This window comes from Ailuropoda melanoleuca, chromosome 7 (assembly GCF_002007445.2).
Source record: "Ailuropoda melanoleuca isolate Jingjing chromosome 7, ASM200744v2, whole genome shotgun sequence".
Taxonomy (NCBI): domain Eukaryota; kingdom Metazoa; phylum Chordata; class Mammalia; order Carnivora; family Ursidae; genus Ailuropoda; species Ailuropoda melanoleuca.
This window is the reverse complement of record NC_048224.1, coordinates 12,142,828-12,168,612: the sequence shown is the minus strand read 5'-3', so window position 1 is coordinate 12,168,612 and position 25,785 is coordinate 12,142,828. Positions and strand designations below refer to the sequence as shown.

The window sequence follows — 25,785 nt, the reverse complement described above, 5'->3', positions numbered from 1 at the left end:
CATGATGGATAATCCTTTTAATGTACTGTTGGATTCTATTAGCAAGGATCTTGTTGAGGATTTTGGCATCCATATTCATTAGAGAAATCGGTCTGTAATTCTCCTTTTTGAGGGGGTCTTTGCCTGGTTTGGGGATCAAGGTAATATTAGCCTCATAGAATGAGTTTGGTAGCTTTCCTTCTGTTTCTATTTTTTGAAATAGCTTTAGGAGAATAGGTATTATTTCTTCTTTGAATGTTTGGTAGAATTCCCCAGGAAAACCGTCTGGGCCTGGAGTTTTATTATTTGGAAGGTTGTTTATCACTGACTCAATTTCTTCATAGTTAATTGGCCTATTTAAGAAATCTATTTCTTCCTGTTTCAGTCTTGGTAGTTTATAGGTTTCCAGGAAGGCCTCCATCTCTTCCAGATTGTTTAGTTTTTTGGCATATAGCTGTTGATAAAAGTTTCTAATAATCCTTGCAATTTCAATGGTGCTGGTCGTGACCTCTCCCTTTTCAGTCATAATTTTAATAATCTCAGTCCTTTCTCTTTGTTTTTGGACAAGTTTTGCCAGTGGTCTGTCAATTTTATGGATTCTCTCAAAGAACCAGCTTCTAGTCCTGTTGATCTGCTGTACTGTGCTCCTGGTTTCTAATTCATTGATTTCTGCTCTAATCTTGGTCAACTCCTTCCTTGTCAGTGGGTTAGGCCTGTCCCTCTGTTGCTGTTCCAGTTTCTTGAGGTGAGAATATAGAAACTGCATTTTAGATTTTTCTATTCTTTTGAGTGAGGCTTGGATGGCTATGTATTTCCCCCTTAGGACTGCCTTTGCAGTATCCCATAGGTTTTGGACCGTTGTGTATTCATTCTCGTTGGTCTCCATAAATTGTTTAATTTGTTTTTTGATTTCCTGGTTTATCGAGTCATTCTTGAGCAGGATGGTTCTTAGCCTCCAAGTGTTTGAGTTTCTTCCAGGTTTTTCCTTGTGGTTGAGTTCCAATTTCAGAGCGTTGTGGTCTGAGAATATGCAGGGGATAATTTCAATCTTTTGGTATTGGCTGAGACCTGTTTTGTGTCCCAGAGCATGATCTATTCTTGAGAATGTTCCATGGGCATTTGAATAGAATGAGTATTCTTTGGTTCTGGGGTGTAGTGTTCTATATATATCTATGAGGTCCAACTCGTCGAGTATGGCATTCAAAGCCTTTGATTCTTTGCTTAGTTTTTGCCAGGGTGTTCTGTCTATTTCTGATAGTGGGGTGTTGAGGTCCCCTACTATTACTGTGTTCTTATCTATATGTCTCTTTATTTTGGTTAAGAGTTGGCTTGTGTATCTTGCTGCTCCCCTGTTGGGGGCATATATATTAATAATTGTCATATCCACTTGTTGAATACTTCCTTTAAGAATAATATAGTGCCCTTCTGTATCTCTCTCTATGGCCTCTAGTTTAAAATCCAGTCTATCTGATATGAGAATTGCTACTCCAGCTTTCTTTTGAGGTCCATTTGCGTGGAAGATGGTACTCCATCCCCTTACTCTAAGTCTGAATGCATCTTTGGGTTCAAAATGAGTCTCTTGTAGACAGCAAATGGATGGGTCATGTCTTTTTATCCAATCTGCAACCCTGTGGCGTTTTATGGGAGAGTTTAAGCCATTTAGATTGATAGAGATTATTGACAGATATGATTTTAATGATGCCATTTCTCTTTAAAGTCTTTGTATCGGTTGTGACTTGCTGCTCTGTATCACTCTTGGGGCCTTTTTACCTTTATAGAGCCCCCCTTAATATCTCCTGTAGGGCTGGTTTCGTGGTTACGAAATTGGTTAATGATTGGCGATTTTGGAACGTCTTTATTTCTCCATCAATTCTGAATGACAGCTTTGCTGGATAAAGGATCCTTGGCTGCATGTTTTTCTCTGAAAGAGCTTTAAAAATGCCCCCCCAAGCCTTTCTCTCATTCCAGGTCTCTGTAGACAGGTCTGACGTAATCCTGATACCTTTGCCTTGGTACGTGAGAAATTTCTTTGCCCTGGCCGCTTTCAATACTGTATCCTTGGATCTAATATTTGCGAATTGCACTATGACATGCCGTGGCGTAGGTTTGTCCTGGTTGAGCTTGGATGGGGTCCTCTCTGCCTCTTGGACACGAATGCTTGTTTCCCTTGCTAGATTAGGGAAGTTTTCAGCTACAATTTGTTCAAATATCTCTTCTAGACCTCTGTTTTTCTCCACCCCTTCAGGGATGCCGATGATTCTGACATTGGATCGTTTCATAGAGTCAGTAATCTCCCGTAATCTACATTCGTGGGCGTGGATTTTTTTAAGACCAGCTTCTATTTTCGTTTTTTCTTCTACTAACCCATCCTCCAATTCGCTAACGCGTTCCTCTGCCTCGGTGACCCTGGCCGTCAGAGCCTCTAGTTTTGACTGCATTTGGCTCATAGAATTTTTAATTTCTGTCAGATTCGCTCTCATTTCTGCCCTTAGGGATTCTATATTCTCAGCAACGCTTTCTCTGATGCTTTTTTCAAGTTTACTCATCATCTTGACCATTGTTGCTCTGAATTCCATTTCTGATAATTGGGATACATCCATATGTATTAATTCTGTGGCCGAGGCCAATTCTGTGGCAGAGGCCACAGACTCATTATCTTTTCTTTGCTGGGGGGGACTTCTCCTTCTCGTCATTCTGATGAAGAGAGATTGCAGGGTTGTCCAGAGCCCAAGTGTTGACTGGGACCCAGGCCGTGCGCCCTTGTTTTATAGAGATCTTAGGGATGTGGGCTTCTTCCTTAAAGAGTTTATTTATTTATTTGAGAGAGAGAGAGACAGTCAGCAAGAAAGGGAACCCAAGCAGAGGAGTGGGAGAGGAAGAAGCAGGTTCCCGGTGGAGAAGCCCGATGAAGGACTCCTTACGGAGCGTTGTGATCACACCCTAATCCGAAGACAGGTGCTTGGTGACTGCGCCACTCAGGCGCTCCGGGTTGTGGGCTTCTTGATTTTTCAGCCTGCCTTCTGGGGGAGGGGCCTGCCTGCAGGTACTCAGAAAACCCTGTTTGGGTAGAGTCTCTGTGTCCCTTGCGAGGGGGGATGGGGATGGGCACCCTGTGAGCCGGTATTTCCGGGCTTTTGTTCTCTGGCGGCTTTCCCTGGCGGTTTGCTATGCCTCTTCTGAGAGAGCAGCAGCGGCTGAAATTCAGCCTCTGTCTCAGAACAGAGGGATCGCGGATCGTTCTCCACTGATGTTCTGGCCACTTTAACTCTGTTTCTGTTGGTGCTGCTCAACCCTGCAGCATCCCGGGCTGTGCGCCCCACACCCGGCGTCCCAGCCCTCACTTCCAGGGCCGGCACGTCTCTGTCCTTTGTGTTTCCAACCCCGCCCGCCGCCAGCCGCCCCGCGCGGGCTCCCGGAGCTCCCCGTCTCAGTCTGGTGTCTCACGGGTGCTGACCGCGAGTCCGCCTGCTCCCCCGTGCAGGTGGCCCTCCAGCCGCCAGCCGCCCCGCGGACGCTCCCGGAGCTCCCGGTCTCAGCCTCGATCCAGTGAGCACACCGGAGCTCCGGAGCTCCGTGAGATGCTTGGTGGTGCACGCTCCCGGCTCACGGACTCAGTCTGCCGTTTCCAGAGTGCGGGTCCGCGGTCCGCCCGCTCCCCGGTGCAGGTGGCCCGCCAGCCGTCCTGCGCGCGCGCTCCTGGAGCTCGCGTTCTAAGTCTGCTGTCTCGCGGGTGCCATCCGCGAGTCCTCCTGCTCCCCCGTGCAGGTGGCCCGCCAACCGCCAGCCGTCCCACGTGCGCTCCCGGAGCTCCCTTCTCAGTCTGCTGTCTCAAGCGTGCGGGTCCGCGTTCTGTCCGCTCCCCCGTGTAGGTGGCTACCGCTTCCCGGCGCCCTGACACGGCGGCTCCCTCCCCCTTCTGTTTAGCTTCCGATATCTGTGCGCGGTTTCACGGCTCCCCGCTTCGTACCTCGATACTCAGCGCTGGAGATGTTCATTTGTGGTACCTATCCAGCTCAACTCAGGGGACCGGCTGAAAAAGGGGTCCCCTACTCCTCCGCCATCTTAACCTCCTCCTCCTTTTTCATTTCTGATCTTATTTGAGACCTCTTTTTTTCTTAATGAGTCTGGCTAAAGGTCTCTCAATTTGGTTTATCTTTTCAAGAAACCAACTCTTGGTTTAGTTGATCTTTTCTATTTTTTTGTCTCCATTTATTTCCACTCTTTTATTATTTCCTTCCTTTTAACTCTGAGCTTCGTTCTTTTTCTAGTTCCTTTAGATGTTAGAGGTCAGAATGAGATTTTTGTGGTCTTTTGACATAGGCCTGTGGCTCTGTAAACTTCCCTCTTAAAACTGCTTTTGCAGTTTTGCAAAATCCAAAGATTATGGACTACCGTGTTTCCATTTTCATTTATCTCCAAGTATTTTCTTTTTAATTTCCTTTGATTTCCTTCATTGACCCACTGCTTAAGAGAATGCTGTTTAGCCTCTGTTTTTTTTTTTTTCCCAGTATTTTTCTTGTAATTGATTTCTAGTTTCACACTGTTGTGGTCAGGAAAGATGCTTGATAGGATTTCAGTCTTCTCAGATTTATTAAGATTTGGTTTTGCAGCCCAACACTGATCCTAGACAATGTTCTACGTGCACTTGAAAAGAATGTGTGTTTTGAGATGAAATATTCTGCATGTATCTATTCAATTTCTCCCTTTTTGTCTGTGAAAATTTGCTTTATATACTTAGGTGCTCCTATATTGGGTGCTTAGATCTTCAAAACTGTTATATCCTGGGGTGTCTGGGTGGCACAGTGGTTGAGCGTCTGCCTTCAGCTCAGGGCGTGATCCCGGCGTTGTGGGATCGAGCCCCACATCAGGCTCTTCGCTGTGAGCCTGCTTCGTCCTCTCCTACTCCCCCTGCTTGTGTTCCCTCTCTCGCTGGCTGTCTCTATCTCTGTCGAATAAATAAATAAAATCTTTAAAAAAAAAAACTGTTATATCCCTATTCTTGGATTAATCCTGTCATCATGTGAGGCCCTTCTTTGTCGCTTGCTACAGTCTTTGTTTATAGTCTTTTTTTTGTCTGATAAAAGTATTGCTACCCTAGCTGCTTTTGTTTCGTTTGCTTCCATTTGCATGGAATATCTTTTCCCATCCCTTCACTCTCATTCTCTGTATATCTTTAGGTCTAACATAAGTCTCTTGTTGGCAGCATAGAGGTGGGTTTTAATTTTTTTTTAATCCATTCTGTCACCCTCTTTTGGTTAGAGCACTTAATCCTTTAATCCATTTACACTTAAAGTCATTACTGATAGGTATATAGTTATCACCATTTTGTTCATTGTTTTCTGGTTGTCCCTGTAGTTCTCTTTTCCTTTCTTCATCTTTTCAGGGGCTTTCTGTGCTTGCTGGACTCAGGTGTCTACGTCCTTCCCCAGATTAGGAAAAATCTTTCATTGGGGATATATTCCTCTGTCTCTTCATTTTGTCTAACTTTGTTTATTTCTCTATATGAGGTAGGTCAGCTGTACCTCCTGGTCTTGATAGTGGCCTTGTGAGAAGAGGTCCTGTGGTCACCAGAACCAGATACTCCAAGAGTTTTTGCTGTGTGGGCTCCATGTGTCCTCTTGTAGTGGCTGAGCTGCGATTGCTGTGGGCATGCTGGTGAGTGGGGCTGGCCCTCAGCCCAGCTGCCTGCCATTAGCGTATACCACAGCTGCAGACACGCTGATGGGTAAAGCTTGCTTCCTCTGCAGCCAGTGAAGAGGCCTGAATGCAGGAACTCTAGACATGCTGATGTGTGAGGTTGTTTACCCCCCTGCTCCTCAGGGCAGGAGTCACTTTGGAAGGACAACTTTCCCAGCCAGGGCTGTCTTCGGGTGTGGCAGGGCAGAAGCTACTTTGGAGGGGCACCTGGTGAGGCAAGTGGGCTGGAAGGGGAATGTCAGGGAGGGGCATGCAGTGCTGGTAAGGTACATGGAGACTGTTAATGCTGGCTCCAAGTGTCTAGCTCTGTAGGCTGGGGGAGGGCAAGCACTTTTGTTCCCAGAGAAATATGCAGATCCCTGCCCCTTTGGTACATGTCTTAAAATTAGTCAATAAATCCCCTTTCACACATATCCTAGGCACTCTTCAAACTACTGCTCCTTTGCTGTGTCCCCGGCAAGTTACTTAGCATGCTGGCTCTCTTAAGGTGGGGACTCAGTTTCCTACCATCCTCTGGCTCTCCTGGTTAGTTAAGCACTGCTGATTTTCAAAACCAGATGTTATGGGGACTTGTCTTCTCAGTCCAAGTCCCCAGGGCCAAGGGTGGGGTCTGAGTCCCTCCTTCCTCCATGTTTGTGATGTCCCTCCCATTTGGTTAGTTGTGCTGGGAGTCTGGTTCCCAACTGCCCCTCTGCTCCTTTTTGATATGGCCTTTTTTTTTTTCAACTAGCTTTGGAAGATCCATTTTGCCAGTCTTCAGGTCATTTTCAGAGTTAGTACAATAGACGTAGCTGTTGCCTTGGTTTGTCAGTGGGACAAAATGAACTCAGGACCCTCCTACTCTGCCTCTACCCTTCACCGTTTTTTAATTTTTTTTTTTTTTTTTTTTTTTTTTTTTTACCAATTATGGTTGTTTTGCTGGGAAGCGGGCTCTCTGAAGCTCCTCTTCCAGAAATCATTGGAAGCCACTACCATTCTAGAAGTCATCACCCACTTAAGTCTTATGTCTTTTAATGTCATTTACATGCCAATTCTTCTTTTAACGCAGCCAACCGATCCATTGGGAGCTCTAAATTTTATTCCCATCACAAATCATAGAATATTTTGGAACACTTGTGCGTTTCAAGAGAGGTAGGAAAATAACTACAGAAATAGGAACTTCAATTCTACTATTATCATTTTTTAAGTAGGTTCCATACCCAGCGTGGAGCCCAACATGGGGCCTGAACTCATGACCCTGAGATCAAAACCTAAGCTGAGATTAAGAGTCAGACACTCAACTGACTGAGCCACCCAGGTGCCCCTAATTCTATTATTTTCTAGCATAAATGTCAAGGTTACTCTGCTTCTGTTTAAAAAAAAAAGAAAATCGAACTGAACAACAACAAAAAGACAAAAAAGCTTGTAATATATTTATCCAGAATTTTGTGACTAGCATTTTCAAGAAAAAAAGTTTTATTTTTTTTGTACTTAAACTGGAAAAAATCCAATCGCAAAATAGGAATAGATTTTTTAAAATGTACAAAATAGTAAAAGATTAAAAGTGAACTGTTCCCTTTCTCATCTGAGGAACCACTGTTAATCATGGTTTTAGACCTTTTTAAATGCATATATTGTTGTTTAATTAGAAAGATCATATACTGTTCCAAAACCTGCCCTTTTTCCACTTGATACATGACATCCTTTTCAGGCACTCATATGCAAATGACTCATGCCAACATTTTATAATACGGATTTATCACAATTCTGTTAGGTATTTACGTGAAGTTTTTCACTATCACAAACAATCACACAGTAAGCATCATTGTGCAGACAATTTTCCATACTCTATTTCTATAGAACAGAGTTGTCTTACTGTGACTGCTGAGTTAAAGGGTATCCACTTATTAAATATGAACAATATAGGCCATATTCTTCTCCAAAACTGTATCATTTTCACTTCTGATAATGTATCAAGAATGTTCTTTTCCTCCATATCCTCAAAAAGATTGGATATAATAAGGTCTTTTGCCATCCTGATGTAACTAAGTTTGTACTTTCCCTTTTTTAACAAAAGGAATTGATATTTCACTAAATAATGAGATTGAGCATTTTTTCATGTATGTGTTATGCACTGAATTATGTTCCCCCCCAAATTTGTAACACTGAACTTCTAACCCCCTATGTGACTTTATTTGAAGACAGGGTCTTTAAAGAGGTAACTAATGTTAATGAGGTCATAAGGGTGGGGCCTCAGTCTACTATAGCCGGTGTCCTTATGAGAAGAGAAAAGGACACCAGAGAGATGCAGGTGTACAGAGGGAAAAGGCCATCTGCAAGCCAAGGAGAGAGGCCACGGGAGAAACCAAACCTACTGACATCCTGATTTTTGACTTCCAGTCTCCAGACAGAAACAAATTTGTTGCTTAAGCCACCCAGTCTGTGGTACTGTGTTACGGTAGCCCTAGCAAACTAATATAAGTCATGTAATGTTCCTTCCATGAACTGCCTACTGATATCATATGCTCACATATCCCATAGGTGGTGCTGTCTTATTGACTCAAAGGACTTTGGAATACTGGATGGTACCTCTTTCAGAGCCCTGGAAAAACATGTCCTAAGTATAAGACTGAAAATGAAGCCAGAATCTTTGAGATCAGTATCCATATAATTGAAATTATGATCCTAGACCAACAACACATCCAAATTACTCTTCCATTATATAGAACTTACTTTCCCAATACCTACCCCAAATTGGCATTTGACAGAGAAATCACAAAATACTCTTCCACTCCTTGACACAGTCAAATGGCTCAGTATAAGAGCACATCAATCTGATCTAAAATGGAAAGATGCTTGAAGAGATACTAAAAATGCATGAAAAATTTTAAAATAAAGCAGAATTATTTGTTTCTCTCACCTCCTTTTTTTTTTTTTTTACCCCAGTAGTCTATTCTTTATTGCTAAATAGTATTCTACTGTATGCATTGTACCACAACCTGTTATTCATTCACCTGTGGAAAGACATATGGGTTGTTTCCAGTTTGCGTCTGTCTTTAACTCTATTTTACTTACTAAAATTCCTCCACGAGACATACAAAGGTTCTCCTGGTTCCTGATGCAGGTTGATATTATCCCATAATAGCTGAATATACACAAGTTTGCTATCCTGGGACAGAGATGATAGAGGAAGCTAAAAGAGATCAACAGAAAGTATTAGCACCCTAAGCATAATAATTATTACCAGTGGATCTAGCAAAGCTTATTATATAAAACAAATGAGTTCTTTCAAAACTCTGGACCTAAAATTCTAAGCAAAAATTTTAATTTTTATTTGTACCTGATGATAAATATTCCTATTTTCGAAAGTGCAGGTTTCTCATTCCTACTTCCAGACTGCAAAGACAACTTGGTAGCTGGGCACAGTGGCCACATGAAAGAGCAGTCACCATGACAACAAATTTTAAGGTAGGAGAAAGTACAATAGTTTCTACTATCTTGTTGTGCACACTGCTACTTAAAATAAATGAGTCAAAAGAGAGTGTGATACTAAAGCAAAGATTGTGTTGTGCCCTTGGTGTATGTTGGGGTGTCTCTCAGTATTCAGTATCATAAAATGAAGGAACTCCAGGAAGCTCAGGGTCTCTACTGGAATCAGGCACCCCAGCGTAAGTACAGTAGGGGCTTTACAGTCAGACAGACAGACTGTGGTCTTGGCTCCCCAGCACGTAGTAGGTATGTGACCTTGTGTAAGTTACTTAACTTCTCTAACTTTTAATTATATCATCTGAACAATATGGATAAGAGGAGGCCTTTAAAATAAAGTTGTGAGAATTTCAGCTGGAGATTTGATAGTTCAGAATAAAAACCATCTTTTCTAGCCACCCTTGCAACTAGATATAGCCATGTAACTAAATTTAGGCCAAACAGATACATAGATAAATGTTACTTGCAACTCCAGGGACTATCCATTTTTATCCTTACTGCTGGCTGGAATGTGGATGTGATGGAAACAGAGCAGGCATCCTGGACCAGGTATGGAACTTGGAAACAGAGGTTATGCACAGCTGAGCAAAAAGACAGAAGGATCTCAAGTCCCTAACATTATACCATTCCAGGACCACCTACCCGAACTTTTATGTGAGAGAGAAATAACATACATCTTGTTGTGGCACTGTTGTTGTATACTCTGTTACTGGAAGTTAAGGCGCATTCTAACCAACCCCAATGTGGTATGAGTATCAAAGCTGGTACCCTACCTGTACACCTCCATTACAATGTTCAGATGTGAGGATGAGTCCTGGCAAGTTACTAGGAAGGTCCAAACGTCTGAAATACCAAACGAGGTTCCAGAAAATGATTGGATGTTGATTGATGAAAGAGGATGTGTGAATCACTTGATCACCTTCATTTTCTAGCAAAGATTCAAGTTCTTTACGAAGCACTAGAGGACTCAAGTAGGGCACAGAAACGGGGGGCGGATTGGGTCTTTTTCCTAAAGGGTCCTTTAAAAAGTAAAAATACAGAAAGAAGTGAATATTACCTATTCTGTATGTTTAAGAGTACTTCTCAATGAGATTATGCTTTATCTATCCTTTCAAAATCAGTGATTTCAGAACCACTGCTACATGCAGTATACCCTAATGAAAACCTAAAAAAAGAAAAAAATACTTAATCATAAATGTCAAGGATTACAAAAGAAAATTAATAATCCATATAACAGACCTTATTTTAAACACTGAGTTTCTCTATTTTTATAAGAAATACATTTCAGATGTTTTATGGTGATTCCCCCAAAAAAGTTGACTTTATCTTCTTTCTAAAACTCTAAATAGATGCAGCAATCTTTGTATTACTATTTGATGACTCCTCTTACAATTGTATCTACTTGTAAAAAGCTTGTTTTTACATTTGATCGCAACAAAAACTAAAGTAGTTCAAGAGCAGTCTTACAAATCAAGTAGCAAATGAAAAAAGAATCCAATTTAGTCTTTGTAAGTTGTGCATATTATAATCAGAATAAAATGCTATGACCATCTCATTAGTGAGTACCCCTAGTGCCCAGGCTGAGGTCTCCAAATACCATCTCCTCTAAAAAGAACCAGGGCTTCTTAGAGAAATGGCTGATTCTAGGTCTAGAGAAAGAAATCTATCACATGACCATGAAACATCTTGTCACATAAGAAAGCAAGGAAGCTTTAAAAAAAATTTACAAAAAGTCTACTAGAGTTTTGTCAAAGGAGCTATAGCGCCAATGTGCAGAAGCTTCTAGCTGCTCAAAGATGGGATAATGGAAGTTTTGTTTTAAGATTTTACTTATTTTTGAGAAAGAGAGCGCACGCGTGCGCACACATGGACAGGAATAGGGGAGGGGCAGAGGGAGAAGCAGACTCCCAACGGAGCAGAGAGCCTGATGAGGGGCTCAGTCCCAGGACTCTGGGATCATGACCTGAGCTGAAGGCAGACGTTTAACCAACTGAGCCACCCAGGTGCCTGGGATAATGTAAGTATTAATAAGGGTAACAACAGCAACGGATGTTAACATAAATGTTTAAATCAATGCGTTCATAATGATACCCTATTCCTCCAAATTAATTGATCACCTAGGAGAATGCTAGGAACCCAACTTATTTTTTTTTTTTTTAAGATTTTTTTTATTTATTCGACAGAGATAGAGACAGCCATCGAGAGAGGGAACACAAGCAGGGGGAGTGGGAGAGGAAGAAGCAGGCTCATAGCGGAGGAGCCCGATGTGGGGCTCGATCCCATAACGCCGGGATCACGCCCTGAGCCGAAGGCAGACGCTTAACCGCTGTGCCACCCAGGCGCCCCCCAACTTGTTATTTTGAAAATTGGTAAAGAAAAGGAAAAAATCAGTTATTCTACCTTCCCAAAATAAATTATGTCTTTGGAAAAGCAAACAGAACACATGTGGGAAGTTTCTCTTTTTGGTATACCCCATATAATAAAGACAGTTAGACTACCACCCTTTACAGCTGGAAATGTATAACCTGATGTGGGCATTGAGGCATTAATAGCTACTAGCAGCACAAAGAAAGTTCAAGTCTTCTACTGAGGGACTGCTATTGTCTTACAAAAATAAACCACAAAACAAAAACCTGAATCTGATCAAGCTTCTACATAAAATTACCCATTTATAGGGTTGTAATCAACAAATAAGTTGCAAGGTTAAGAAAAGGGGCTACAGATTTAAAAAGACTAAAAAACAGATCAACCAACTGCAATGCACAGATCTTACTGGATCATTCGTCAAGCTACAAAGCACACACAAACCTGACATTTTTTAAACCATTAGAAATTTGAACAGATTGAATACTGTTATTTTTTAAGTCACATAATGGCATTATATTTTTACGAGTCTTTATTTCTTAGGAACTATGCAGTATACTGCAATATTTACAAGTGGAATATATGATGTCTGAAGTTTGCTTCAGAAGAATCTAGGCAAGAACTGAATACAATATACATGAAAGAAGAACGGCCCCAAGGAGAAAATTACTGAAGCCAGATGGCAGGTCAAAGGAACTCATTATACTCTTCTGTTTAGTTTTGTACATACTTGAAATTTTAAAGTTCTTAGTCTGCTTATGAAAAATTCTTATCACTTATGGATTATGTGCTGCTCTAATAAATACTTACATGAATACACATATAATTATAATCTTGTTACATACCACAACTTCCTGCAGACTGTTTGGGAGACTGACTGTTGAAATGCCATGAAACGGTCGCTGGGAAAAGTCAATATTTTGCAAGGGACCTCCAACACTGTGACTTCGAGTCAAAGATACATTTCGCTTTGATAAACTATTAGGCGCAGGTGAAATTTTCACAGTTTGGACTTCTCCACTGGCTCTCTTTATTTCATCACTTTAAAAAAAATGAAGAAATGCTGTGTTTGTGCTGTAATACAATCTAAACCTGTCCAGGTAGAGTATTTTCTACAATGAATTTTGAGTCTACTGAATGTATCGGAGAAGAATGAGTACCACCTTCTAAGATTGACATTTTCTTCAGACATTTTTGTAAGAGTAGTCAGAACAGGATGGAGTGGATGACTCTGATGAAGGGTGGGAAGAAGACAAAGGGTAGGTAATAGATATTCTTTTTAAAAGACAAAGTGCCCATTCAGTTGCTTTATTCAAACATTACTTGATCATTATTAAACAAAATCACCTAGAATTATGCAGCTAAGTATTACAGATTCATTCATAAGTATTTAAGCTCTATCAGGCCATGATCAACCTACGGACAGAGACCAGAGCTTACTTTTTTATTTTTAGTGCTTAGCATAGTGCTCAGCATACAACAGGCTCTCAAAAAATGTTTGATTCAAACAGTATTTAAGAGGAAGCAGTATGTTTCACAGTAAAGATGAGCACTGGGTGTTACACGCGATCTGGAAACTGGCAGTGACTACACTACAAGGGAAAATACTCTGTACTCTTGAGAAGTTCATTTTGTAAAAGGACACTATAAAACATTAAACATGATTTCAAAAATAGTTTATCATATTCATTCGATACTTAATGTATCATCGTAAAAAAGTTAAGACCGAATTTTTTAAAATGCCAGAACTTATGCCTACATGCATCAGGTTATCTTTAAAGATGGGATTTTTACAAGGGTGCCCAATTTATAAGACAGACTTCTCTGTGCCCTGTGGTACCTTGACTCAATTGCAGACGTGGTTTCTTCTGTTATGGTCTGGCTTTGCTTTGGGAAATCCATAAAGTTGATCAAGTCAGGTTCTGCTGAACTAGATACAGGTTTGTGCTCTGAAGGTTCGCTTGCCAATGGAATGCTGCCACTTTGTAAACTGTCACCAGAGGTACTTGGTTTCAGGAAAAAACTAAATATGGAGCAATGAAAAAAAAAAGTCTTTAAAAACCTAGAACCCTCTTACTTTCATATTTAGAATTACTTTACGATAAAGCAGTCACTGATGAATTATACAATCCATAGAACTACTGCCTCTTTCAAACACACACACACACCCCGCTATCATTCTCTCTTCCTCTCTTGTCGTAAACTTTTCAAATGAAAAAGGTCTCAAAGTCATTATAGTTCGATATAAGATCCTTTAAAGAAAGCTATGAAGGAAGATGGAAAGCAAAATAATTCATTAATTTTCTGAGTTAAAAAAGACAGAGAGGGAGACAAACCATGAGAGACACTGGACTCCGGGAAACAAACTGAGGGTTACAGAAGGGAGGGGGGTAGAGGGATGGGGTGACCCAGTGATGGGTATTAAGGCACACATTGTGATGAGCACTGGGTGTCATACACAACTAATGAATCGTTGAACACTACGTCAAAAACTAATGATGTACTTACATGCTGGCTAACTGAGCACAATAAAAAAAACACACACGGCAGCGATGGCATTTTAGTATGTATTAACCTATAATTGTGTATAGTATCCTCTCCCCCTTCAATATCCATTTTGTCTCCAGTCATTTCCTCTTCCCCTTTATTCATTATTTTGTTTTCATCTTATCTTTGTCCTCTTTCTGGGTGGGGATGGAGTGAGGTGGGCCTTGCAAGGGACATTAAGAGAACTCTCTGAGGTAATAGTAATGTTCTGAATCTTAAGGGTTAGATTTGCATAAATGTGTGCATTCAATTTTCAAATGGTACATTTTAAATTTGCAGATTTTTTTGGTATACATCTTTATCGCAAAAGAAAAAAAACTGTAAGCAAATACTGAACTTTACTTAATATGTATGCTAAAGTCTTTGGGGGAGAAGTATATTAATGTCTACATCTTCTTTTAAATAAATAAAAATATAAGATGGACTGGTGGATGAAGGGATAGACAGTTGATAAAGCAAGTACAATAAAATAGTAATTGGAGAGATGGATATTTGGGTGTCACTGTAAGAAAAACCTTTAAACTCAGCTGCAAGTTTGAAATTTTCCATAATGACATATTGGGGAGGAAAATCAATAATGCTCCTTTTTTACCTACTTAGAAAAAATAAGGTACTTAACACACTAGCTTACAAAACACAATTAACTCAACAAAAAAGTATAAGACTATGGAAGAATAATTTAAAGCTCTATTAAAAGGATATAAAAGACAATCTAAAAAAATGGAAATACAGATCATGTTCATAGATAAGAGTAATACTGAAAATGTCCATTTTCTCCAGATTAACCTAAACATATAATGCTACAATCTCAATGAAAACTCCTGCTGGATTTGGGGGTTGTGGGGGGAAAGGGGAGACTAAAGTTGCTCTAAGCAAAATAAATAAATAAAATTCCATGACAGGGAGCTTACCCTATCAACCGGATGTAATACAAAGAGTAATAAAAATTGATTATTGACCAAAAAACAGGGAACACAGAAGCAGGGTGAGGTTGTGCATGGGAACTTGATACATGATAAAGGTGATGCTACCCATCAATGAAGAAAAGATAGCAAACAGGCTCCTCACATGGAGAAAAATAAAGCTGTATTCCTACCATCATACACAAACACAAGGGTGTACTCCAGATGAAAGACCTAAATATCAAAGGTAAAAATATAAAGCTAACAAAAGAAACTTCAGGAGAAACTCTTCATGTCCTACAGATGGGAAACCACCTTTAAAACAAGACCAAAAGCACAAATCATAAGGTGGAAAATTAATGGATAATAACATCAAAATGAATGATTTCAGGGAATTAATATCAAGAATATTCAAGACAGACATCAACAATAAAAAGAAAGTTAATATAAAAATGGACAAGGTAAAAATATAAACAGGCAATTCATAGAAAATGCTGGAATAATTAACAAGTATGTGAAGAGATAAACTCACTAATATTCAGAGCAATTCAAACAAAAATAAGATACCACTTTATACTCACTAGAATACAAAAAACAAAAATAATACCAAATGCTGGTACGGATATACAGAAATGAGAACTCTTAGGCACTAGTAGTGGGAGTATTGCCATCTGGGAAGCAATCTTCCATTGTTTATTGAAATCATGTATGAAAATGACTCCATGACCTCGCTTCTAAGACTATTATTCTGAAAGAAACTATTTCACAAGCTCAGGAGACATATTTTACAGTTCACTCCATCACTGCAGTGAAATATTTACAGAAACAGTGAACTGAAAGCAACTGAAGCAATAGCAGGATAATGGATAAATAAAATGAGGTATTAACTTCCTACAGGAGAAAAAGAATAAACTAGATGTACATATAGCAACTCAGCTTTTAAACTGAGTAATGGAGATTATCAGTATTCTAATTATGTAAGTTAAAAATGCATAGGGGCGCCTGGGTGGCAGAGTCGTTGGGCGTCTGCCTTCGGCTCAGGGCGTGATCCTGGTGTTATGGGATCGAGCCCCACATCAGGCTCCTCCACTGTGAGCCTGCTTCTTCCTCTCCCACTCCCCCTGCTTGTGTTCCCTCTCTTGCTGGCCGTCTCTGTCTCTGTCAAATAAATAAATAAATAAATCTTTAAAAAAATGCATAATTGTGCAAAACAATGTATTTTATGAGGGTATATATTCAACCACATATCACACAGGGTAGAGACAATGTCTTTGTTGAATAAAGGAATGAGAGTGGGAATGGGGGCAGGGTTGGGGGTAGAGCTAGTAAGAGGATCCTTGCACAAAGCAATGATGATAGTGCATCAGGAATTAGAATATGATTTCACTCAGCTCCACGCCTGAAGCTAAGCGGAAAAACTAAGCTAAGAAGAAACACCCGTACGATTAGAGATATTTAAAAGCCGCTAAAGGTAGATCATAATATGCAGTTTGTCTGATCCATACAACAAATAGAATATTAAGTGTAATTAAGTAAGCAGTTACCAAACTCTCAATTACTTAATGACTAATTATAAATCACCTAGTCTCTTTTCTATTGCCTAGAATTTGGTCATTTCACCGTACAGAACACTACTGTAAAGGTGCAAGAAGTTAGGAGAAGGGTCAAAACACCCCATCCCTCGCACCTTTATTTTTTCTTCTAGAAGATATAAAGTCACTGAGAATGAAAGTTTAAAATAATGATAAACATTAAAGTTCTGAAAGACCTATAAGGTTTAGCTCCAAGAATTACCTACTACTGATAATTGTGTGTCTCCTCTATTACCAGTATTTTCTACTCCAATACTGAGAGTGAAGGAGAGAAAGGAAAGGGACAGCTGGAGTGTGCCATGACTATTTCACTCTTCCCCCAGGAGTCATGCCTTGTGGGACGGCACTCACCTCTTAAGGGAGCTTTTACAATACTAACCTTGCAGAGCCTCTCAAGTCTTTAAATTCTATATTGAGAAGAGGCAAGAAGTTGCTTTTACAGAATGGACAGGTTGTATTCAAATTTGAATCATCTGCCGTCCAACCAGCCATAATTTCTTCATCATAAACTAAAGCTCCACAAGCTCTGCACTGTGAACAACTTGACATCAAAACCTAAGAGTAGAAAAGTGCGGACACTGAGAACCTCCACAGTGAAAGGTCACCTTAACAGGCCATCCTCTTGAGACATAGAATTTTATTTATTTTGTTGACCAAATTTGGACTTAACAGTTCAATCACTTTACAGATAAAACTACCAGTTTATTGTCTTACTTACATAAGACACGAAGCAAATTCAACAAAATGATTTACTCTTCTGTCTACAGGGGTATCACAGAATTCTGGTACAGTGTCATTCTGAAAGATGTTTACAGCCACTTTATCATGGGAAGAATACAGAACTTTTACCTCCATTGCACAATTCTGATAGATGCTAGACATGCTGGTGTTTTGAGAAGAACCATGGTCTGATTTTTCACAGTCCTGCCCTTTTATGCTTCTCGGAAATGGAGGTTCACCTAAAGAGAAATCAATATAACACATTATATGAGAATGTCCTTATTCTTTGGAAATACATACTAAAGTATTTAGAGGGAGTATCATGAAGTCTGCAATTTATTTTCAAACGGTTCAGTATAAAAATTTCTGTATGTATATATCTAAAGTTAACAATAGTTAAATGTAAGTGGAGAAAATATGATCATCCATCATATGACTCAACTATTCAGGACATTTGAAGTTTTTCATAACACAATGTTGGAAAAAATAAATAGAATTAAAAGTTCTTAAAATAACACAGCACTAAGAAATTTCAGTGACAGCCCAGGGATCTCAAACTCTGGTATACATTTGACTTATCCAGAGAGCTGCTTAAAAATATCTTTTCCTAAGGCTGCAATCCCACAAATTCAGTCTCAAAAGTTTTAGCCTAGGGCTTTGGACATTTGTCTATATTTTTAAATAACTTCTCTGTGTGATTTCGACACACACTAAAGTCTGAGAACCAATGACAGAGTCCACAAATACACCTAAGGTGACTGTAATGCTTAGAGATGATATAAAATAAGTGATAGTACGGTGTGGCTATATTGAAAATCCATCCGCTCATTCAACAGTTGGGGCTTACTGTGTATGTGGCGGGGGGAGGGGAAGGTATGGGCAGATAAATGGAGGAGAGGACAAGCTCTCCCATACCTGTTGAGTACTGCAGCTTGCCTGCGTCTCCACTGCTGCTGCTACTGCCAAGGCTCGTGTTGCTCTGGGTAAGTTCACTGGGAACCAACCCCGAAATGTTCATGTTAGGTGACACATTCTCCCCCAAAATATGGTCTTCGAGGCCAGCTGGGAAGCTGTAATCTCTGTTAGTTTCCTCCTTTAATTGAAAAGAAAAAAGCCCCACATATATAAATAACATCTTCTCCAATGAGAACATATTCAATCTGCCCTTAAACTTCTCTATAATCCTTAAATAAATTATCTTCCTATTTTTCAAAACCATGAACCCTTCTCAATATGATTTGGAATTTCCTTTCCATAGTCAAACAATGACCTACAATACTTTAAGATTTTGTTTCACCACTGAAACAAAATGTTGGGGTGTCTCTCAACAATCAATATCATAAAATGAAGGCACTCCAGGAAGCTCAGGGTCTCCACTGGAATCAGGCACCCCAGCACAAGTACAGTAGGGGCCATAAAGTCAGACAGACAGACTGTGGTACTGGCCCCCCATCACGTAGTAGGTATGTGACCTTGCAGAAATTATGTAACTACTCTTTTAATTATATCATCTGAAAAATATGGATAAGAAGAGTCCTTTAAAAAAAAGTTGTTATGAGACTTACAGCTGGCAATATGATTTTCAGAACAACCACCATCAATATTAAAGGCATTAAATAAGAATAAAGTTCCAAACAGTATAGTTCTGAACTCAGAACTGATGCTTTCGTTTAGATAGAAAACAAAGATTTTACTTATTTATTTGTCAGAGAGAACAAGCACAAGCAGGGGGAGTGGCATAAAGAGGCAGAGGGAGAAGCAGGCTCCCCGCTGAGCAGGGAGCCTGACGCGGGGCTTGATCCCAGGACCCTGAGATCACGACCTGAGCCGAAGGCAAACACTTAACTGACTGAGGCACCCAGGCGCTCTAGATAAAAAACATTTCAATAAGCAGTTTCCTTTTTTTTATTTTTGCTTTATAGAAGACTTGTGTCTTGTTATAAAACCATGTTAAGTGATTAAAAAATTAGATATGCACAACAGGAAATAAATGCACTTATATTACCAACAACCACAAGTACAATCAAAATCTTAATATACATCCTTCTAGTCATTTTAAAATACATATATATACTTTTACAAAATAGGATATTGTTTTTTAACCTATTCTTATGTATTTTAATGTCATTAAATCTTCTAAATTACTTAAACCCCTGCAAGCTAATCCAGTGTACTGATGTACTGTAATGCATTTAGTAAATCTCTATTGCTTAAACATTCAGAATGTTTTTAATTTTATGTGTACACTGATGAATTCCTTAGAGCTATTTTTATACATATCCCTAATTATTTCCTTAGATTAAATTCTGGATAAAAGTTATAAACATTTTTTATAGACTTTGTATTCATTCCCTCATTTGAAAATATTTATTAGGTATAACCTATTTGCTTTGTCAAGCACTAGTACCAGGGCTATAGTCATGAAAAGAAAAGAAAGATTAAGATATGTGACCACCTGAAATTTATAGTCATATATTCCAAGTCCAAAGTGCTCTGTAGAAAGGTGGGGTTTTTAAATTATTATTCTTATTAACACTGTTAGATAAAATTTCAAAAATAAAATGGCTCATTCGGTTAGTTTACCTTAACATAATGCTAGGTTAAGATACTTTTGAAGCTAGCTTATTTTGTCTTTCCTTCACTGACCTTGTAAGCTCTTTTAAATGCAAAAAATGCAACTCTGTCTTACAGAACTCAATATTGTACTTTTTTCTTTTTTTAAGAGATGGGGAGAGAGAGAAAAGGAGGGAGGAAGAGGAAGAAGCAGAGGGATAAAGGAGAGAGAGAATCCCAAGCAGGCTCCATGCCCAGCGCAGAGCTTGACTCAGGGCTCGATCTCACAACCCTGAATCACAACCTGAGTCAAAATCAAGAGCTGGACACTTAACCAACTGAGCCACCCAGGCGCCCCCTCAATATCGTACTTTTAATTCAATTAATAGCTTGCCTATAGAATAGAGTTTTCTTTCAAATGGCATATAAATCTTACTTGTCTGATTTCCTTTCCTATCTCTAACTTCCTATTTAGAACTTTAGCAAGCTGAAATGGATTCTATTTTCTTGAAATGCACGGTGTCTCAAGCCTGTACGCTTTCTCATACTGCCCTCTCAGATACACCTTGCTCCGCCTTACCACATTCACCAACCCAAATTTCAAATTCCTCCATCAAAAGCTAACCTAGATATCACCTGCTTTGCTCTTTTTGAACAGCCCCCTAGCAGAGCCTCTTCTAAGACACTGCTTCCTTCTTTGCCACCGTAGCAGTTTACAAGCACGGACTCTACAGCCAGTCTCCCAGAGTTCAAATTCTAGTTCTGCCACTCATTAGTTGTGTGGACCTGGGGAAACTAATTAATCTCTCTGAATCTCGGGTATGTCATCTATAAAATGGGGATAACAACAGTACCAAGGCACAGGATTGCTATGAAGATTTTATATCAAAATAGATACATAGCTTATGACGGCACCTATGACAGAGCGTTACAATAATAATAGTGAACATTTATAGCTGTCTGTCTTTTCCACTAAAGTACCTAAGTACTATATAATTCTTTGAACACAAAGGTGAAATTTTAATTTTTCCTGTTAAAAGAGTAAGCAAAATTTCCCCCTTCTATTTCACAGGAAGGTCTAATGATTCTCTTTTCAATAATTTTTAAAAGAATTAGCAATTGTTGTTATGCAGTATGAAATCTACGGATTAAGTTGCAGAGTAATTCCATATATATTAAAGAGATAACAGATAAAAGTTATTTTAAAAGTGAAGTGCTATGCAAATATAATACGGCATTATTATTAAAGTATTAATCATTAGTACCTTCAAAGAAATAATGTGTTATTCAGACTCATCTATGGAATTATAAAGTAGTCCTGATATTCTATTTCTTTATTATTAATTTCCTTACATTTATGTTCATTTCAAGAAAGAAATAGGATATGCATAAAGTTTTAAAATATAAAAACCAAAGGTAATCTCAAGATAATAACTTACATACAACAGAATACGAGAAACTTTCCCAGATCAGACAGAGCACGCACAGAACACAACCTTACCTCATCATCCGAGTAGCTGTAGGCAGACGCTACGGCTACCCACATCTTACTGGCTACTGTTGCTGCTTGCTTCATGCCAGATTTTAGGACATCTATCTTGGGTCCTGAGAGTATATTATCTAGCTTCAGCCCTGACAGAGAATTTACCACAGAACCCAACGAGCCGTGCGGTGAAGAGCGCACCAGTGCTGCCAAAGCTGAACGTTCCTTATGACCACGAGAGGGAGTCAGCTGCTTGAAACGGCCGGTGAACGGTTTAGCCCTAGCTTCGGCAGGGGAGCTCTTTCCACTTTCGGGATCTTCCCGAGCTGCTGGACCATGCTCTAAAGGGAGGCTTGATCTCCTCTCCAAAGGGTGCGTAAATGCAACGGTCGGGCCAGACTCCCGGCTTCCCTCTCCGTGTAGTTCCATACTGGAAGACTTGCTACCCAGGGGGCTCTTCAGGTTCATATAGCTTTCGATTTCATCAGCCAGGTTACGTGCAATAACTGGAGAGGACACCTTATCTTCAGAATCTGGAGTTTTTTCTCCTGTACATTCAGTGGCCAAAAGAGACAAAGGATCTAGTCCAGTTTCAACATCCTCCCTCTCAACGGCTTTAACGACACCATATAAACTACTTCTCTTATTTATTAGATCTCTGGATCCTACTTTCAAGTCTCCGGGATGATTACCATTAGCATCACTTTGCAGACTGTCACATGCGTCCTTTTCCACAGGAGTTTTAGCTCCACTGTCATCAACCACAGGTTCTAGGGGCTCTTGGCTTTCCTCAAGCATCTCTAATACCGAAGATCTGTGCTCTGAATCCCAAGTGCTCTCAGACACACGAGTCCTAGTGTCAGCTAGATGACAACTAACACTATCAAAGCTATGGGTGCTTGCAACCCGGAGTGGAGAGGTCTTAGGACACGTCAACGCTGCTGTGAGAATCTTGGCATCTGCTCCCATCATAAGAGCCACCTCACTCGAATTCAAATCCAAGCTGCTTTTCTTCAACAACATTCCTGCTCGACTTTCAGAACTGAAACTACAGCTCCTCTCTGGAAAATGCTTTTGTCTTTTATCTCCTCTATCACCATTCTTCTTGAGATTAGTACCTTCACCAAAGACTGAATCTTCAACTGGATGAGTAGAAAATGGCACATCTGATGTACTACCTAAAAGGAAAAGAACAATATTAGAATGAAACTCTATTTTCTGATCTAACTTTTAGAAAAACGTTTCTTTTCTGATTTTTGAAAAGTAACACATGCTCAGAGTAAAAGATTCAGAGTTCAGAAGGTACAAAGAAAGTATACAGAAAAAAGAACCACCAAAAAACCTCCACTCAACCCTGCCTCCCAGAGTTAACAGTTATAACCTGCCTTTCACCCTCTACGAATACACATTTAAAAAATCATGCAGTATGTGCTGCAGACACCTGTACCGTGCACTAAAATCGATCGTGCTGAGCAAATACAGATCCGGAAATACATCCTACAGTTGAGAAGTTCTACATTCCATTTAAGAAGCATATTTTGTGTTAAGTAACAGACCTAAAAAGACAAAATCTCTTCCCTTCTGGCTTTCATACATCTAATTCAATAAATATTTGCCAGGAATCTACTCCGCACAAAGTAAATTCACAATCATGGAGGGATTATATATTTTGCTAAAACCCAAGACTTCCTGCTTCAATGTAAAATAATTCCCCAAAGTAAAAGAATCCAGAATGGAGTTCTTATACTTGATTCCAAGGAGGCTGATAAAATGTGAATAGCTCCAAATTTTTCACATATATTCATTCCTTCTACAAATACTCAAATGTCTACTAGCGTTTACCACATAAGGTACTAAGAATATAACGGCAAATAAAACAGACATGGTCCCAGGTCTCTCAGAGTTCAGTCTTGTTTGATCGACTGGAACAAAATTATGCCAGGGGCTGTAGGGGGAAGCGAGCAGCCTTTTTTTTTTTTTTTTTTTAAAGGGTTTTGTTTAGTATTTTTTTAAATTTTATTTAAATTCCAGTTAGTTAACATACAGTGTAACATTAGTTTCAGGTGTAGAATTTAGTGATTCATCACTTACGTACAACGCCCGGTGTTCCTCACAGCAAGCAAGTAGTATTCCTGGCGACCGTGCAATTTTTTCCCATTCCAAGACCAAAAGCTATTTCCTATTTCAATCATTATGAGACCTTAAGTCTACCCAATTCCTATTTAGGATTCTCATTTGTTTTTTAAAAGGCATAATGACCTAAGAGACTTGAGGGGAAAGTTGTCTTTAATAAAGTCTTCTTTTTATCTTCCAAATTAATTTCAAGGTTCTTTTTAAGCTTCCAAATTGGTACCAGATAATAATCATAATCACACCAATTAAAGAGAATAAGCACTTACAGATATTTCACAGCTTTTACGAGAATTAAATTAGCCTATTTTCCAACTCCAAAATTTGTGCCTGTTTTGAAAACTTATACCAATATCTGAGAAACAGATCTTAGCAAATTTACTGGTTCTCATAGTATTTCCAAGAATTTAGTGGCACATTTTTTTCAATTTTAAAATAAATTTGACCCTTTGATATACTGGCAAAAGCCCACTACCTCTTCCTTTCTTACTAGACTAACTCTTCCCACATCAAGACATAACATGGAAAGAGGATGAGTAAAGAGGGAAGGAAACACACCAGTCCCCAGATCTTTTACATGTCAATATTCTGAGAAGATTATAAACCTTTGATGAAGAAAACTCTGCCCTCCTCCTTTTTCTTTTCTAAACCCACTAGCAACAGGTTGGGAAAATAGGATACAGAACATTATACCAATTATTTTTTCAAAAACCTTTAGCTCCAGTCTTGAATACCAAGCCTGCTCCCCAAACAAACAAACACAATGAATTTTAAAAGAAGGAGAGACTTTTGGAATAAGGAGTATTCCTACATGGTTTTAAGCAGCTGAGCAAATTAATTTCTATAAGTCATACAACAGATACACTTAAGACAGCTGACTTTAGAGCAGTGAATTATAGCTACTACTAAAGACACAGGCCAATCTCTGTGTCCTTTGAAATCACAGACTTGGATGCATGCCTGAAGGGTACTCGGGAGGCCTAAAACACAAGTGCAAGGGAGTCACGCGCAATAAAGTTATTCATCACAAATAAGTTGCTCAGGGTGCCCATAAAAACTGGCCAAATTAAAGATGCACTGGTACTTTTCTGTAGCACAGCATAGTGATATGAACCTTTTTCTTCCACTACCTTTCCACTGCCACCCTAAAGCCCCCCTGGAATTCAGTAACATCAGTGCCTCTCTGTTCTCCATGAGCACAGCAGGCCCTCTCTCTCATTATCTACCATGAGAAAGACAGACCAAACTGAGAGGAGGCCCTACAACAAGAAAAGGTACTCCCAGTAACAATTAAGCACAATAAATACCCCTCCTTTGAAACACTAAATATTTTAAATAACTTTTTTTTTTAAAGAGTTTATTTGTTTATTTGACAGAGACAGAGACAGCCAGCGAGAGAGGGAACACAAGCAGGGGGAGTGGGAGAGGAAGAAGCAGGCTCCTAGTGGAGGAGCCCGATGTGGGGCTCGATCCCAGAACACCGGGATCACGCCCTGAGCCGAAGGCAGACGTTTAATGACTGCACCACCCAGGCGCCCCTAAATAACAACTTCTTAACCCATGTATAGGATCCAAACTTCTGGCTCATCACAATTAAGTCATCCATTTAATACCACTAAAAGCTATTTTAAATATTTAGACATCGATACAGGAAGACTCACCCATGCTGCTCTTCCTGCCCCCGAGGTCGAATATCCCGGATGGAACCTTCACAATACTGCCGCCCCACGCAGGGGGCTCAGTAGTACCCTGTGGCTCCACACCAGGTTGTGGGTGTTCTGCCACACCAGCAGAGACATCACACACCTCTGGGGAAAAAATATTTGGATGTTATTCCTACTTTTACTAAAACTGAACAGAAACCATATACTGATTTTTATATATTTTTTATATTTTTCCCCCAAATGGGGGTGAATACATGACTATTTTATTACTAATCCATTGTGTCTGATTTACTTTATGCCATAAATGTTGCCAGTACTGATGGAAATAAATGCTGTATTTTAACAAAAATAATCCTAACTTGAGCATTCCTGTGAATAAATTAAAGGCTGTGGCCTCCAGTTATACTCCCATCACTTGTAAAGCAGGAGAGAGGCTTGCTTCTGCTCACTCTGGAGCATAAATTAAGTGACATCATTTAAGAAAAGTGTACTTTTGTGTAGAAGGACAGGAAGAACATCTTATTACCATAAAGCCAGAAATTTCCTCATTTCCATAAAATGATTACTATAAATCTTATCTACCTCAATGAGTCCCATTAAAAAAACCCCAAAAACTAGGAAAACCACAGACACTGTATCCAATCTATCCAATGAAAAATATCTACTTAGATATTTGAAGGACTTCTGGT

At 39.6% G+C, this 25,785-nt stretch overlaps 1 protein-coding gene across 5 annotated transcripts in view; it reads right to left on the bottom strand.

Moving 5' to 3' along the window:
- DENND4C (DENN domain containing 4C) overlaps positions 1-25,785 on the bottom strand; it is a 132,070-nt gene that overhangs the window by 16,222 nt on the left and 90,063 nt on the right. For all 5 annotated transcript variants that reach the window (XM_034663966.1, XM_034663965.1, XM_034663967.1 and 2 more), the window contains 9 exons: positions 25,094-25,240; positions 21,321-22,480; positions 18,182-18,359; positions 17,396-17,505; positions 16,926-17,101; positions 13,346-13,528; positions 12,351-12,546; positions 9,915-10,160; positions 8,731-8,848 (listed from right to left, as the gene is read on the bottom strand). In XM_034663966.1, the coding sequence (XP_034519857.1) occupies positions 8,731-8,848; positions 9,915-10,160; positions 12,351-12,546; positions 13,346-13,528; positions 16,926-17,101; positions 17,396-17,505; positions 18,182-18,359; positions 21,321-22,480; positions 25,094-25,240 (2,514 nt within the window). The remainder of the gene's footprint in view (positions 1-8,730; positions 8,849-9,914; positions 10,161-12,350; positions 12,547-13,345; positions 13,529-16,925; positions 17,102-17,395; positions 17,506-18,181; positions 18,360-21,320; positions 22,481-25,093; positions 25,241-25,785) is intronic.